At 43.4% G+C, this 17,164-nt stretch overlaps 1 protein-coding gene across 1 annotated transcript in view; it reads left to right on the top strand.

The window, feature by feature from the left end:
* The window catches only part of CDHR1 (cadherin related family member 1), a 197,256-nt gene that overhangs the window by 162,433 nt on the left and 17,659 nt on the right, over positions 1–17,164 (top strand). Inside the window, exon 18 of the mRNA XM_056530930.1 lies at positions 233–487. Coding sequence (XP_056386905.1) covers positions 233–487 — 255 coding nt within the window. The remainder of the gene's footprint in view (positions 1–232; positions 488–17,164) is intronic.

The raw sequence follows: 17,164 nt of genomic DNA, 5'->3' as shown, positions 1-17,164 counted from the left end.
ATAGAGTCGCTGTGTGAACAAACAGCAGTATTCCCAGGGACATGTAATCAATGTGAACCATAAATCACTGATTTTTTCTCTGTAGCACTAGAGCTACATGTTTCTTTTATTATTATTATTTATTTATCTTACCCTTGTTTACATCTAAAATATGTAAGTCTATAGATTGGATTTTGTTCTGTTGGGTTTACATATAATGTCTTTCTTCTAAATGTAATCTTCTCCACTTCAGGCAACAGACCAGGATGCTGAAGAACCAAACAATATTGTAAATTATGCCATTATGCAAGCTGATCCAGATAATGTATTTGATATAGACCAAAACACTGGTGAGATAAAGCTCAAGTCCTATATTAGGTCTTTGGATGTTATTCAGAACATTACTCGTAACAAAAACTGCAAGTGGTCTGTGGTTGTACAAGCAAAAGACAGAGGCTCTCCTTCATTCAGTACCACTGCAGTGGTCAAGATTGATGTTACTGAGGAGGTAAGTCCTTGATGGCATTGTGTGTAATATATAGTACTATGTAATACTGTCCTACAGTTTAATGGTTGTTTTAGTAGAATTAGATGAGGTGTTTTTTTCATTAAATGTGACAGTGACTCTCGCTACTTCTAATCACTAGCCTAGAGACGGCCAGTGATTGGCTGTTAAGGAACTGCACTGAGCATCCATCTAGGAAAGAGGCTGAAGGGACGAGTAGTGGGGAAGGAGAACCAGACCTACAGGCAGGGGCTGTCTGAAATAGCTGAAGTATGGGAAATCTGTCATTCTGCAGTTCAGGGTTCTCTAAGCCCTTGTGGTCAGTTATTTTAGCCAAGAAAGCTGGGTCTAGCAGCAGCCACAAAGGGTAAAATGTAGAATTGTTTGCCAGGCATTGAAAACAATTACCAGACAGGTAATGCATTGACAGGCTGGGTGTAGTGGAAAAGACTCTGTATAGCAAACCTCTTTTAGGGTGCTTCCAAGCACAGATGTCCATATGCCCTTAGGGGATATTGACAAAGGTCCTTGTCGCTAGACAAATGTTTAAATATTTCACTTAATTTCTTTCCATATCAATATAGTTTTGTGTGCAGTCACTTACAGTATCCGGTTCATTTATTCTATTTTAATAATTTAATAGAGAACTTCAAAAGATGTTTACCGTGCCCAGCAGGGGCATTGCTAGAATCTAAAAAGATCAGGGGAGAAGCCTCAAGTTATATATTTTGCACCACCATTCTTCCCTCAAAAAATTACAACACAAAAGGCACCACCTCGCCACTACACTGTACCTGAATATTACTGTGTCTGGCCCCGTGTTCTTGCCCTTCCACAAGAACTAAGATTTATATACCGCATTTTCCAGCGTATAAGACAGTTAAAATATAGAGTTTGGGATATACTTGCTGTATAAGACTACCCCTCTAGGTACTACCCACATTAGGTTGTCAGCATAGTTGCCCCACTTTAGGTTGTCAGCATAGTTGCCCCACATTAGGTTGGCAGTATAGTTCCCCCACAATAGGTTGGCAGTATAGTTCCCCCCACATTAGGTTGACAGCATAGTTCCCCTACATTAGGTTGGCAGTATAGTTCCCCCCACATTAGGTTGGCAGTATAGTTCCCCCCACATTAGGTTGGCAGTATAGCTCCCCCCACATTAGGTTGGTAGTATAGTTCCCCCCCCCCACATTTGGCTGGCAGTATAGTTCAGTGATCTCCCGGTGGCCCCTGCGTTTTTAAAGTTAATGCGGGGCTGCAGAAAGGTAACCAGGACATCGTTGTGTCCCGAAAAGATCTTTAGGGACACAGGGATGTCCCCAATGTGACTGGGGAAATTAATCTCAGGGGGGGAGGCAAAGGGGCGGGTGCTGCGGTCGGCAGTCCTGGCCAACTGGAGCACCCGGCGTATAAGACTGCACCCGGCGTATAAGTCGACCCCCGACTTTTGGCAACATTTTCCAGGGTTGAAAAGTCATCTCATATGCTGAAAAATATGGTATATATATATATATATATATATATATATATATATATATATATATATATATATATGCACTTTCTAAATAACAACACAATACAATATTATTTGGCCTAGACCACCATGATGATTTCTCCCAGACACAACACAACTCTACAAAGTTTGCTGTCCCCATCCTCCCCCCTTAGTGTACTTAATCATAATAGTGCCCTTCTTAGTGCATCATAGAAGTAGTGCCCCCCTTTGTGTCTCACACAGTACCGGTGTCCCCTGGGGACTCTCTATGGTAATGAGGCTCCCTTAGTTCCCTTTATATCAGTAGTGAGTCCACACAGTAAAAGTTTAGTAATAGTTCCAACTAAGTAACTCTTGCTCATCATGTGATTCAGAATAGAAATATGGGGGAACTATTTGGTATTGAGATACAGTAATCAAGACAACATTGAATCTCAGCAAAAATACGAGTTTTGGCTAGTACAACAGTTAGGGTGGATTTTTCAGAGTAGATAAATGTAATTGAATAAAGGGAGTGAAGGACAGATGTGACTTTAACATGACTGCAAGACAACTGGGAGTGCTGTTTTGAAGTTGTGGTACTACCATATCATATGCTTAAATTGAAATAGATGGCATGTAAAACATATAGGGTGATTTATTTATTAAAGCCTGTGCAGAGGAAAAGTGGATCAGATTGCTTCTTTAGTGTAGGGTCACATGTGCCATAATTTACTGCTGATTTGGCTACCCATTGACTTCAGTGGGTAGGAAAATATGCAGAAAAATAAACAGAAAAATATGGCACGTGTCACTCTACCCTTAAAGGGGTACTCCCGTGGAAAACTTTTTTTTAAAATGAACTGGTGCCAGAAAGTTAAACAGATTTGTAAATTACTTCTATAATTTTTTTCTATCCTTCTAGTACTTTTTAGGGACTGTATACTAAATAGAAATCCAAAAAAGAAATGCATTTCCTCAGATGTCATGACCACAGTGCTCTCTGCTGACCTCTGCTGTCCATTTTAGTAACTGTCCAGTGCAGCATATGTTTACTATGGGGATTTTCTCCTGCTCTGGACAGTTCCTAAAATGGACAGAGATGTCAGTAGAGAGCACTGTGGTCATGACATCAGAGGAAATGCATTTCATTTTTTTGATTTCTCTTTAGTATACAGCCCCTAAAAAGTACTGGAAGGATTAAGATTTTTTAATAGAAGTGATTTACAAATCTGTTTAACTTTCTGGCACCAGTTGATAAAAAAAAAAAAAAGTTATCCAAAGGATAGGGGATAAGATGCCTGACCGCGGGGGTCCCCGCACGCAGCACCCCGATTTTGCACGCAGCACCCCGTTATAATCAGTCCCCGGAGCACGTTCGCTCCGGGTCTGATTACTGGCGATCACGGGACCCGGAGCATTGTGACGTCACAGCCCCGCCCCATGGGACATCCCGCCCCCTCAGTGCAAGCCTATGGGAGGGGGCGTGCCAGTTAGTCTCTGGCAAGGCTAGACCAAATATTCCAGGAGTTCAGAGATGAAGGAGAGATTAGATTGAGTTTGGTAGGTAGCTGCACAGGACAGGTCCAGAGATTGTATACTGTATTTAAAAGAGAGGGAAAAGATACCAGAATACTAATAGAGGTCAAGTTTTTAATTTAAGTAATTTATATAACTGCCAGGAGAGAGACTGAGCAAGGTGTAAGGTAATAGGATCACCAATGTGATTGGCAGAGCCGGGAGGCTTCTTATGCTATTATTAGGTCAGATGGGAAACATGAATATAGGGGTTGCAAAAGGGAAGTGAATGAATGATACCTGAGACTAGAAAATAATTTCTTGCCAAATGTTGTCAATTTTAACTTTGAAAATAAGTTTTCAGCAATGAGATCAGTAGTCTGTGCATGCACTTTAACCCAGAGTTACATACTCACATAATATATAAGGTTAAAACATGCAAGAGTCCATCAAGTTCAACCTAAAACTCTAATGTGGAAAGTATCAGGGCCTTATTTTTGGTTATTAGCTAGTGTAGGTTTAAGGAGGGTAAATAGACTTGTATGGCAAGATAAGGAGCAGTATTGTAAGCTCTGAGTGTGAATTTGTAATAGAGAAAGTCTGCTGACATATCTGATTTTCTACACAAATAGTAGAGCACTAGTGAACAAAACAAACTGTGCCAAGGTCTGTGATGGAATCTGAAAAGTTGGAGAAGCTGCTTTATCCAGGGTGCTTTTGAGAGTGTTTGGCAGTCAGATTGGGATATGAGAGTATTGGGACAAATAATGTTGCATGTAGATTTCTGTATGAGTAAATGGTAGTTGTATCCTGAGGAGGCTTAGAATTTTTTATCCAACATCCACCTTCACCATGATAACTCTCTGGGGGTATGAGAAAAATGTAAACTACCAGAACAGAGTATTGATGAGCGGCAGGGGCCATATTCGAATTTGTGATAGTTTGCGAATATATTGACGATTATGTTCGCAAAATTTGCATATTCGCTATGTTCACTTTTTTTCCATTCACATGGAAAATTTGCATAGGAAATTTGCATGTGAAAAAAACAAAAACAAAAAACCAGACCCCCGTGACAGACCCATGTGATAGACCCCTATTAACGCTAAAAATTCACATTGCGAATATTTGTGCTCAACACTAGAACAGCGTAAGAAAACACTGTTGTAGCCATGTGTCCGAGAGAGCCAGCAGGCTGAGAAAGTTTTAAAGGGATAAGTAAAGGTGAATAGAGGTGAGTTTGTTGTCCTAGAACATGCAGGAGACAGATGAAGAAGACATTCAATGAATATTTCAGATGGGAAATTTGCAGGATTTAGTAGTGTGACTGGTGAAGAGTTAAAGTCAACAGTAAGAATATAGTTTAGGGTTGGGGGAGAACAGCGGGAGAGACAGCAGATGCCTTATCAACTTTTATGTTGTACAATGAAATAAATGGTTTAGGGTATTTAAAGAAAAGGAAAAGTGAACTGCTAGAGAAGTTTGGGAGTCAGGACAGGTAAGTATTTGCAGGGGGACAATTCATTAATTATAATATATTTTGATACCAGCCACATCTCTAATCGTATTATTCCCCATTATACACACACAAAATACTAACTGTGCCTAAAGGTCTGAATTTTCCAATTTTTCACTAACAACTCATTAAAGATCAATAATTCCCAACCTGTGGTTCTTCAGTTGTAGCAAAACTATAACACCCATCATTACCAATGGCAGGGCATTTGGAGAGGCATATATTTGCAATAGATAAAGAGCCACAGATTGGTAAACAAGAGAAACAATTTAATGCTGGCACAGTTCATTAGGGGTACAGTTTTTAGAGTATGGGGCACATTTAATTGGGACATGGTGGCACAGTTTATTAGGACATAGTGGAACAGTGTATTATTGCATGGTGGATAAGTGTATTAAGGCAAGATGATGGCACCATTTATTAGAGAATATTAGCACAGTTTATAAGGGAAAGGTTACACAGTTTATCAGAGAATGGTGGCACGGTGTAGTAAAACATGATTAAACTGTGTACTAGGGCTTGGTGGCACAGTTTGTTAGGGGCGCAGGCTTAGGGCATTGTGGCACAGTTTATTATGGCATGATAGCACAGTTTATTAGGGCATGGTGCCACAGTTAATTTGCAGCACAGTTGCTGAGATCATTAGGGGGCAGTAACACAGTTTAGTTGGGGGACAGTGGCACAGTGATGTTATTAAATTATTTAAGGTGGTACAGTGGCACAATTAAATATGTTAAAGGTGGTACAATGAAATAAGTTAAGGGAGTACAGTGCAACAATTAAATTATTTAACCCCTTAAGGACTCAGCCCTTTTATACCTTAAAGGGGTGCTCCGGTGCTTACACATCTTATCCCCTATCCAAAGGATAGGGGATAAGATGCCTGATCGCGGGAGTCCCGCAGCTGGGGACACCCGTGATCATGCACGCAACACCCCGTTTGTAATCAGTCCTCAGAGCGTGTTGGCATCGGGTCTGATTACAGTCGACCGCAGAGCCGGCGGCGTGTGACGTCATGCCTCCGCCCCCGTGTGACGTCACGCTCCTCCCCTCAATGCAAGCCAGCGGGAGGGGGCGTGATAGCTTGCATTGAGGGGCGGAGCGTGATGTCACACGCCGCCGGCCCTGCACTCGACTGTAATCAGACCCGGTGTGAACACGCTCAACAGCCCTTTTTTGCAATTCTGACCACTGTCACTTTATGTATTAATAACTCTGGGATGCTTTTACCGATTATTCTGATTCTGAGAAAGTTTTTTCATTATATTCTACTTTAACATAGTGGTAAATTTTTGGTGTTACTTGCATCCTTTCTTGGTGATACATCCCAAAATGTAATGAAAATTTAGAAATTTAAGCATTTTTCTAACTTTAAAACTCTCTGCTTGTAAGGAAAATGGATATTCCAAATACATTTTATATTGATTCTCAAATACAGAGTGCAGAGTCTGACACCTGGACATCATTGGTTCCTTAATTTGTCAGTAGATCCTCATCCTCTGTATGATGACAATAATCATTATAACTTTGCCAAATACTGTACCCCCTGAATATAATACTGCCAACCACTGTACCCCCTGAATACTGCCAACCACTGTACCCCTGAATATAATACTGCCAACCACTGTACCCCCGAATATAGTAATGCCAAATACTGTACCCCTGAATATAATACTGCCAACCACTGTACCCCCGAATATAATTCTGCCAACCACTGTACCCCTGAATATAATTCTGCCAACCACTGTACCCCTGAATATAATACTGCCAAATACTGTACCAACCACTGAATCATCCCATACACCCCGCGCACTCCATCCTCAGTCTCCTCATCACCCCATATACCCCACGCACCCTATCCTCAGTCTCCTCATCACCCCATTCACCCCACGCACCCCATCCTCAGTCTCCTCATCACCCCATGCACTCCATCCTCAGTCTCCTCATCACCCCATACACCCCACACACCCCATCCTCAGTCTCCTCATCACCCCATGCACTCCATCCTCAGTCTCCTCATCACCCCCATATACCCCACGCACCCCATCATCAGGCTCCTCATCACCCCATGCACTCCATCCTCAGTCTCCTCATCACCCCATATACCCCACGCACCCCATCCTCAGTCTCCTCATCACCCCATACACCCCACGCACTCCATCCTCAGTCTCCTCATCACCCCATACACCCCATGCACTCCATCTTCAGTCTCCTCATCACCCCATACACCCCATGCACTCCATCCTCAGTCTCCTCATCACCCCATGCACTCCATCCTCAGTCTCCTCAACACCCCCATACACCCCACGCACTCCATCCTCAGTCTCCTCATCACCCCATATACCTTAAGCACCTCATCATTATTACACAGCTCACACACCCCCACCCCCCGGTCCTTCTCATCAGGGCGCCTTCAGAAATTTTGGGGCCCCTTACACAGGTCAAGGCCCCCTTCAACCCCTCCCCGCCCTCAGGTAATTTTTAGATTGCATATACTTACCAATGCTGTGCCATAGCACAGAATTGATCAGTGTTATTGGCGCTACCTTACTACAGGCTGTTGAAGCTTTCTGCACTAATGGAGCACAGATCAGACGAGCCGGAGGCAGATAGGTACCCTCCGCTGAGTTGATCGGGACACCACAATTTTGCTGTGGTCCTGATCAGCTCCTCTGGGCTATCTGGCAACCTATTTTCATACTTTTAGATGCTGCAATGAACTTTGATTGTGGCATCTAATGGGGTTAATGCTGGACATCACCCTGATTGGTGTACTCTGGCATTAGCCATATGTCCCAGCTCTAACCAACCGGTTATGAAGCATAGAACTGGAGGGGGGCAGGACGTACATTTACACCCTGCAACCTTAAGGAAATACACATATACAGCCTCATATGCGTACACAGCCTCCATCGCAAGAATCCTTGTCAGTTATTTTATGCATTTGCATGTATTCAGAATTAGTAGTGTTAGTTTTGTAGTCACACTCATTATTAGTATATTATTGAGAGTTTTAGCACACTCCAAAACATCAATGTCAGCCACTATACACAAACACTGCCACTATATAGACACACACTGCAATCATACACACATATACAGCCACTATACACTGCCACTATATAGACACACACTGCCATCATACACACATATATAGCCACTATATACACATACACTGCCACTATATAGACACATACTGCCATCATACACACATATACAGCCACTATATACACATACACTGCCACTATATATACACACACTGCTATCATACACACATATACAGCCACTATATACACATACACTGCCACTATATATACACACACTGTCATCATACACACATATACAGCCACTATATACACATACACTGCCACTATATAGACACACACTGCCATCATACACACATATATAGCCACTATATACACATACACTGCCACTATATAGACACACACTGCCATCATACACACATATACAGCCACTATACACAAACACTATATAGACACACACTGCCATCATACACACATATATTGCCACTATATACACATACACTGCCACTATATAGACACACACTGCCATCATACACACATATACAGCCACTATATACACATACACTGCCACTATATAGACACACACTGCCATCATACACACATATACAGCCACTATATACACATACACTGCCACTATATATACACACACTGCCATCATACACACATATACAGCCACTATATATACATACACTGCCACTATATAGACACACACTGCCATCATACACACATATACAGCCACTATATACACATACACTGCCACTATATAGACACACACTGCCATCATACACACATATACAGCCACTATATACACATACACTGCCACTATATATACACACACTGCCATCATACACACATATACAGCCACTATATACACATACACTGCCACTATATATACACACACTGCCATCATACACACATATACAGCCACTATATACACATACACTGCCACTATATATACACACACTGCCATCATACACACATATACAGCCACTATATACACATACACTGCCACTATATATACACACACTGCCATCATACACACATATACAGCCACTATATACACATACACTGCCACTATATATACACACACTGCCATCATACACACATATACAGCCACTATATACACATACACTGCCACTATATATACACACACTGCCATCATACACACATATACAGCCACTATATACACATACACTGCCACTATATATACACACACTGCCCCTTTATACACACATGGCCATCATACACATACACAGCTTCTATATACACATACACTGCCATCATACACACATGGCCATAAATAAATACACTGCCTCTACATACACACACTGCCCCTGTATACACACATGGCCATCATACACATACACAACTTCTATATACACATACACAGCTTCTATATAACCATACACAGCTTCTATATACACATACACAGCTTCTATATAAACATACACAGCTGCTTTATACACACACTGCCCCTTTATACACACACAGCCATCATACACACACACTCTGCCCCCATACACACATGCACTGCCCCCATACACACACACACAGCCATCATACACTGCCCCCATACAAGTAAGTACCTGTGTGCAGTGTAACCTGCTGCTCCGCTCCTCTATTGCAGGCAGTGGGCAGGAAGAGGAGGGACACGTGAGCTGACGTCACTGGCCAGCTGCTACTAGCAGGCCCTGCTGGTAACTGAGAGCCGCGCACAGGCTTGTCTCATACCAACTGCAGCCCTTATTATAAAGTGACAGAGTTCTGCCCTCCGGACGGCGCTCCCTCTCGCTCCAGCCCCGCTGGCCAGTCTGGGCAACAGACAGGGCAGGGCTGGAACATAAGAAACAAGAATGTGATGTAGTCAGTCAGTGTACAGTGGGGTGCTCCCTCCCCCCCCCCCCCCCCCCCAACCGTCAGTGAGTGACAATCACTCACTGACTCGCAAGAAAGAGTGTTGGGGCCAGTCGGGCCTCCCTGAGGGTCTGGGCCCTTACGGGGGTACCTGCCTGTCCGTCTCGCCCGGCCGGTTTAAAGGTAAATTACTGCTGTCAGCGGCAGGTCCGGGACCTGTTGCTGCAGCATTTAGTATGAAGTACTGGCAGGGGCCCTGCAGGGGCCCAGACTGTGAGGCCCAGGCTGTGACCTGGGCCATTAGATGGGCCCCCTAACACGCTGGGCCCCTGTGCAGCCAAACCGGCTGAACAAGTGATATGTCCACCCCTGTCTCCCACGTATCAGGGTTGTGGCTTTGTGAGTTTTGGGAAGGGCATAAAACGTGGCTGGTGCAGGGTGAGGATTATATATAAACTTAAATTCATCCTCCGTCAATAGGCCTCTCTCTCTGGCCTATGTTAGTTTAATCTTGTATTCATGTAAGTACTGACTTGTTGGATCCGCAGATAACACTTCATATTTTGTCTTGTCTGACAGGAGAACTTGCACCATATCATCATATCCTGTTCTGTCCATCAGGACAATATTGCCCCCTTTATCACTAACTTTAATCACTATTTCCTTATCCTGACATAAGGAATTCAGGGATTCTTGTTCATATTTGTCCAAGTTGGAACCGACAATGCCCTTTCTAGGGCGAATCGTCCCCCGTTCCTTACATACTATGTCCACAAATATCTCAATATTCAGGTATTGTGGATGGCTGGCGTAATTTTCGATTTTGGTCTAAAGTTGGTAAGTGGGGCCTCAAAGGTGACTTCAACCCCTGCATTCTCATCTAATAATTCTTGAAGCACATGCCTCGCTGTTTCTTCCCTTTGCAGCAATGTACAAGAGTCGCTATTTCTCTCAATGTAATACTTTTGCAAGGCAAATTTCCTTGCAAATAAGTTAACCCCTTAAGGACCAAGCATTCTTCTGTTTTTGCACTTTCATTTTTTCCTCCTTACATTTAAAAAATCATAACCCTTTCAATTTTGCAACTTAAAATCCATATGATGGCTTATTTTTTGTGCCACCAATTCTTCTTTGTAACGACATCAGTCATTTTACCCAAAAATCTACTGCAAAACAGTAAAAAAAATCATTGTGCGACAAAATTGAAGAAAAAACTAAATTTTGTAACTTTTGGGGGCTTCCGTTTCTACGAAGTACATTTTTCTGTAAAAATTACACCTTATCTTTATTCTGTAGGTCTATACGATTAAAATGATACCCTACTTATATAGGTTTGATTTTGTCGTACTTTTGGAAAAAATCATAACTACATGCAAAAAAATTAACACATTTAAAATTGTCATCTTATGATCCCTATAACTTTTTTTTATTTTTCTGCATACTGGGCTATATGAGGGCTCATATTTTGCACCGTGATCTGAAGTTTTAATCATTACCATTTTTATTTTGATCGGACATTTTGATCACTTTTTATTCATCTTTTCATGGTATAAAAAGTGACCAAAAATACCCTATTTTGGACTTAGGAACTTTTTTGTGCAGACGCCATTTGCCGTGCAGTTTAATTTACAATATATTTTTATAGTTCGGACATTTACACACACATTTTTTATATGGAATTTTAGAAAAGGATTTATTTATTTTTACTTTTAATAAGGAATACTTTGTGTTTGTTTGTTTTTTACTTTTATTAAACTTTTTTTTTTACACTTTTAGTCCCCTTAGGTGACTTTTAGGAGGAATCATTAGATTCCTCATACAGATCAATGTGGTTCCATAGAACCACATCGATCTGTGTGATCTGCACTCGTTTCATAAAGCCTGGTCCTGCCAGGCTTTATCAATGCGAGAGCCGGGACCTGCATGGAAGGAGAGGTAAGCCCTCCGGCTACCTCCACAGTGGATACCCCCCCCCCCACAATCATGCTGCGGGGGGGGGGCGATCCACCCCACTGGACCACCAGGGATTATTTTGACAGCGGCCATCTAAAGGATTAATAGCTGGCCGTGGTGATCGCCGCACGTCGACCATTAACACTGGCCCTCAGCTACAAGAATCAGCTGAGGGCCGGCCGGTGTGACACAGGCTCGAGTCGGGAGCCCGCATCATACCCGGTTAACGGCACATGGATGAGTATACATGTCCATGGTCTTAACCAGTTTAATATCCTTGAACCAGGAGAAATAATTAAATCTGGGTATTGGAGTGACCGACAAGCCCTTGCTGAGTAGTTTTTCCTAAGTCTCACTCAGAGTGTAAGATGACAAAATTAAAGATGCGTAGGGAATCATGTTGTGATGTCATGTGATGTTGGAAGTACATATTCCTATATCAGGGTGGTCGGTGGAAATGGAAATTGCAGAATCTGTGGAATCCCTAAAAAAGAATGTGTCGGAACTGTTGTAACATGTGGTTGACTCGACATGGTGGTAAGTAGTGCTGCTGAGATTGCTTTAGATAGTAACGGTATACCTCTCGTGGGCTGACGTATATCCGTAGATATAGTAGTTGCCATTGATGTTATATTGTTCATTTGCCCTACTGTCGGCCTTGGAGTTGGTGGTATTGCCTTTATTAACTGTGTTAATGGCTGCACAGCTTTGCCCACAGCAAGTGTATATAGTTTTGTCTGCCACAGTGAATGGTTAAATAGATTGCATAATCAGTGCTACTATTGTGAAAAGGGGAGGAAGTAAATGTAAGCAAATAAAATCAGAATAAGGAATGTAATGAAGGAATAATGAATGTAAAGAGGAATGGATTGGTGTACGGACAGTGTCTAAAAACATACATACCATAAAATAAACAATTTTTTCAGCTGTAAATGGCTTCAAAACTGCCTTTTTTTTAGGTTTACGGACATTCTTTTTTAATGGTGTGTAAACGTGGCGAAAAAGACAGATGAGATATATAGATCAAGCCTTAGTTTATTGACCCATCTTAGCAAGGTGACAGGTCTCAAATTTTTATGGTCATGATCTAGGATCAATAGGGGAGATAAACAAATGTGTCTGCAACATATTTTTGGTGGCATGCGTGTTATCAGGAAGATTTTTGGAACAAATTAGACACAAAAATTGAGTTTTGTTGAGTGTCTTTAAAGACACTGTAGCTTCTGACAGATTAGTGGCCAAGCTTTCTTAAATTTGGCTTGTAATTTGACCTAGGCTAGGCACGGGGGCAATCAAGACATGGATGCCAAGTTAAGGACAAACAGTAGCTTTACAGAGAGTAGACAGATGACAGAGTCTATGCAGTACAGCCAATATCCCAAGGAGGTGACCAGTGACACAGGGGGACCTCACAGGCTTGCTGGGATTTGCAGTAGTTAGACAGACTTTTGTGCAGGCCACGGTGACTAGACAATTGACTTGACATGACTTTTGACTGACAAGACAATGACTTAAGCTTACTTGAGCTGACTTGGGGCTGCAGACTTTAGTCTTGAGGCCTCCAATTCTCTGGACACACTCTGTAAGATGTCTTGACTGCACTGGGCCTCAGGAGCAAGAGAGAGATTGCAGCCCCTGTGCAAGGAGCCAATAGGTCATTTGGGGGGGTCACCTGGTCACTAGTGCCTCCTGGGTAACAATCACATGGTATAACATTAATCACATGGTATAATATTTAAGGGTACATTACACTTTATAAGGGATAACATATTTACACTGGAAGTAACACTGCAGGGGGGTCCTGAGGACATAGAGGGACTCTGCCTGACAGGGCAGGAGAAGGGTACAGGGAAAAACCATCCCATACTGGGCTACCACAAACTCCCCCACTTTATTGAAGTGGATCCTTGATGCCCAGTCCTGTAGGGCAGAGGACCAGAATTACCACAGGGGCTACAGACAGTTCCTGGAGCATTTCAAATAACGTCCACATCCAGGTCTGAGATAGATAAAAGCAAAGAGTCCATATATTATAAAACAGCGGTCTTCAAACTGTGGCCCTCTAGCTGTGGCAAAACTACAACTCCCAGCATGCCCGGAATTGTAGTTTTGCAACATCTGGAGTGCCACAGTTTGAAGACCTCTGTTATAAAATGTCCATACACGCTCTGAACTTTATGAAAATTGTTAACTTTATGACTGTTTTGGAACATGACTCTAAGATATTACACATAACAATAGGTACAATTACAACAGATTGGGCTGCCGGAGGCTTTTTACCCAATGCATTGGCTACTGGGGTCCCTCGGTGGACACACTTCTCCCCAGAATTCCATGTATATCACTAGACAATGTTAGATTTTTGTTACCTTATTTTGGTACCTGCACAGTGGGTTAACAGGAAGACCTTCTGGCAAGCAAAGTATCCTGGGCATGTGGACACAAGAAAATATTAGACATTTGTATTACAGATAGTTGTGGACTGGTACGATAGTAGCTGCTACAGCCCTAATGCAAGTATAGGTACATTATGTAGTATTAGTTAACTATGTGTGGCAACTAACGTTATGTGGTACTTTAATCTTTATGTGAGTATAGACTGGCACCAACGGTGACAGGACAGGGGCTGGTGTGGCGACTAAGGTTGGTTGTGGCGACTAAGGGGTTGGTGCGATACAGAAAATTGCAGGTTGGCTGGGAGAGAACATTGGAACATTGGATCCCCTCTCCTGGCTTGTACTCCCGTGTAGGTCTGACTGCTGATGGCAAAGGTACAGGTAGGTCTTCTTTGTGACATAGCTTGATTCTGTTACAATGGACAACTTGCGGCTTGTTTTTGTACCTCGTACACATCAGAGTATGGATAGGGAACGGCCATCACTGTGTATGGTTCTGTCTCCCAGATAAACTCCAGTTTATGATTTCTCAGGAACTTCCACAGCCAGACTTTGTCACCTAGCTGGAGGGGTTTGGCAGAGTCATGACAGTTATAATCTTGCTGTTGCCTTTGTTGAGCCTCACCCATCTATTTTGCTTCTTGGATCTTTCTTTGATGGTCAGAGACCCACTCCATGGAGGCTTGTGGGGAGTTATTGAATGGGGCCTGAAGCCCAAACGTCTGGTCCTTCAGCAGCTGCCCATGCCGCGCCATCATCAGGTAGAAAGGGGTGTACCCTGTAGAACAATGGACCGGGTTGTTATAAATCTCCAACATTTCGGGTAACAATTGGGGACACTCTTCATGCTTGGATACAGAAGCTGCTTGCAACATGTGGACTTGATTGATGAGCTCACAGAGCCCGTTCCCTTGAGGGTGGTAAGCAGTAGTCCAAGTTTCTTACAGGCGTGGAACTGACACAGCTCCTGGAAGAGTTGGCCCTCGAAGGCCGTTCCCCGGTCCGTTAGGACAGACTCTGGACACCCAAGGGTTTGTACCCAATTGGAGTAGAACATCTGGGCCGCTGTCTTGGCTGTGAGGTCTTTAACGGGTACCACGACAACCCATTTGGAGTAGTGATCCACCATGGTGAGAGCATAAGTCTACCTGGACCGGGTAGGAGACAACTTGACATGGTCTAGCTCGACCAACTGATTAGGCCTTTCACTCTGGTTGGAATAGAGTGGTGCTCTTGCGTCCTTGCGCACTTACTTGGTGACGTTGCAGACTGCACACTCACTGCACCATTTCTCAATGTCGCATTCCAATCCAGTAGAATCTTTGTCTGACAGTAGCATCGGTCTTGTGGACTCCAAAGTGTCCCGACCGATCATGATATGCGTTGAGGACCATGGCCACGTCTCTTCGGGGGAACCAGAATCTGATGAAGTCGATCACCAGAGACCGGATCAAAAGAATTTTGGTACAACAGTCCCTTGTGAACAAACAGTCGCTTCCTCTGTCGCCACAGGTGTTTCAACTCTTAGTCACCCTGGGCCCGGCGTAGACGGGTTGGTACCTTTTTCATCAGGAGGTAGTCAGACAGATCCCCCATGACTCGACTTTCGTCTTGTAGCGTCTTCTTGTAGCGTCTTCCAGGTATATAGGACTTTTTGGACCTTCTCAGACCTGGGTTCGCCCTCCTTAAGGGCAGTCACAACATTCTGATTCACAAACTTCTGGTAAAATGGGGGCATCTCCACGTCTTCCCACTCGTCTTCGACAGGTGGTCCTTCGCCGGGAATCATCCGAGACATTACATCAGTGTTGACATTTTACTTGCCAATTCTGTACTTGATGGTGAAACTGTAATTGGCCAATCTTGAGGCCCAACGCTGCTCGATGGCACCCAACTTGGCAGTATTCAGATGGGCCAACGGGTTATTATCCGTGTAGATAGTGAATGGTGTGGCAGCCAAGTAGTCTTTAAATTTTTCAGTCATGGCCAATACGAGGGCAAAAAGTTCCAGCTTGAAGGAACTGTAGTTTCCATCATTTTTTTCTGCTCCTCGCAGGTTATGACTGGTATAGGCTATCACACGCTCTTGCCCTTCTTGCACTTGGTACAGGACAACTCCCAAACCTTCAAAACTGGCATCAGTGTATAACCGGAACGTTGTCTGGATAGGCCAGGATGGAGGGTTCTGTCAGCAGACGTTTAAGAGCTCGGAACACTGTCTCTTGCTCTTCAGCCCATTCAACAGGTAGTCTTCCACTGTAGTTCTCCTTCGCCGTACCCCGCAGGATTGCTGTGAGGGGTTCTGCAATCTGAGCGAAGTGGGGAATGAAGTGGTGGTTAGAAGCCGGCAAATCCCATGAAGCTTCTGACATCTTTCACCGTGCCCTGGGTAGGCCAGTTTTTAAAAATCTCTACTTTTTCAGTATTGGGCTGGACTCCCTCGGCACTGACAACATGACCTAGGTAGTATACCTGGGACTTAAGCAAATGACGCTTCGACGGCTTAATCTTCAACCCATGTTTGATCAGGACATGGAAGATGTCTGACAGATGATGAGGTGCTCCTGGTTGGACTTAGGATACACAATGACATCGTCCAGGTACAACAGGACACTGAAAATTCAGATGGCCCAGGCAGCGCTCCATCAAATGCTGGAATGTAGCAGGGGCATTACATAGCCCAAACGGCATACTCTTAAACTCGAACAGTCCCATGGGTGTCACAAAGGCGGTCTTCTCTCGGTCGTCCATGGCCATAGGCACTTGCCAATAGCCATTGGTTAAGTCCAGGGGGGAGAAGTAAGCAGCCGACCCAAGGGCTGTGAGTGACTCTTGGAATCTTGGCAGTGGATACGCGTTCTTATGTCTAACATTGATCAGTTTCTTGTAGTCGGCACAAAAGCAGATGGTTCCGTCTTTTTT

This window comes from Hyla sarda, chromosome 7 (assembly GCF_029499605.1).
Source record: "Hyla sarda isolate aHylSar1 chromosome 7, aHylSar1.hap1, whole genome shotgun sequence".
NCBI classification, from domain to species: Eukaryota; Metazoa; Chordata; class Amphibia; order Anura; family Hylidae; genus Hyla; species Hyla sarda.
This window is presented reverse-complemented; position numbering and strand designations above follow the sequence as displayed.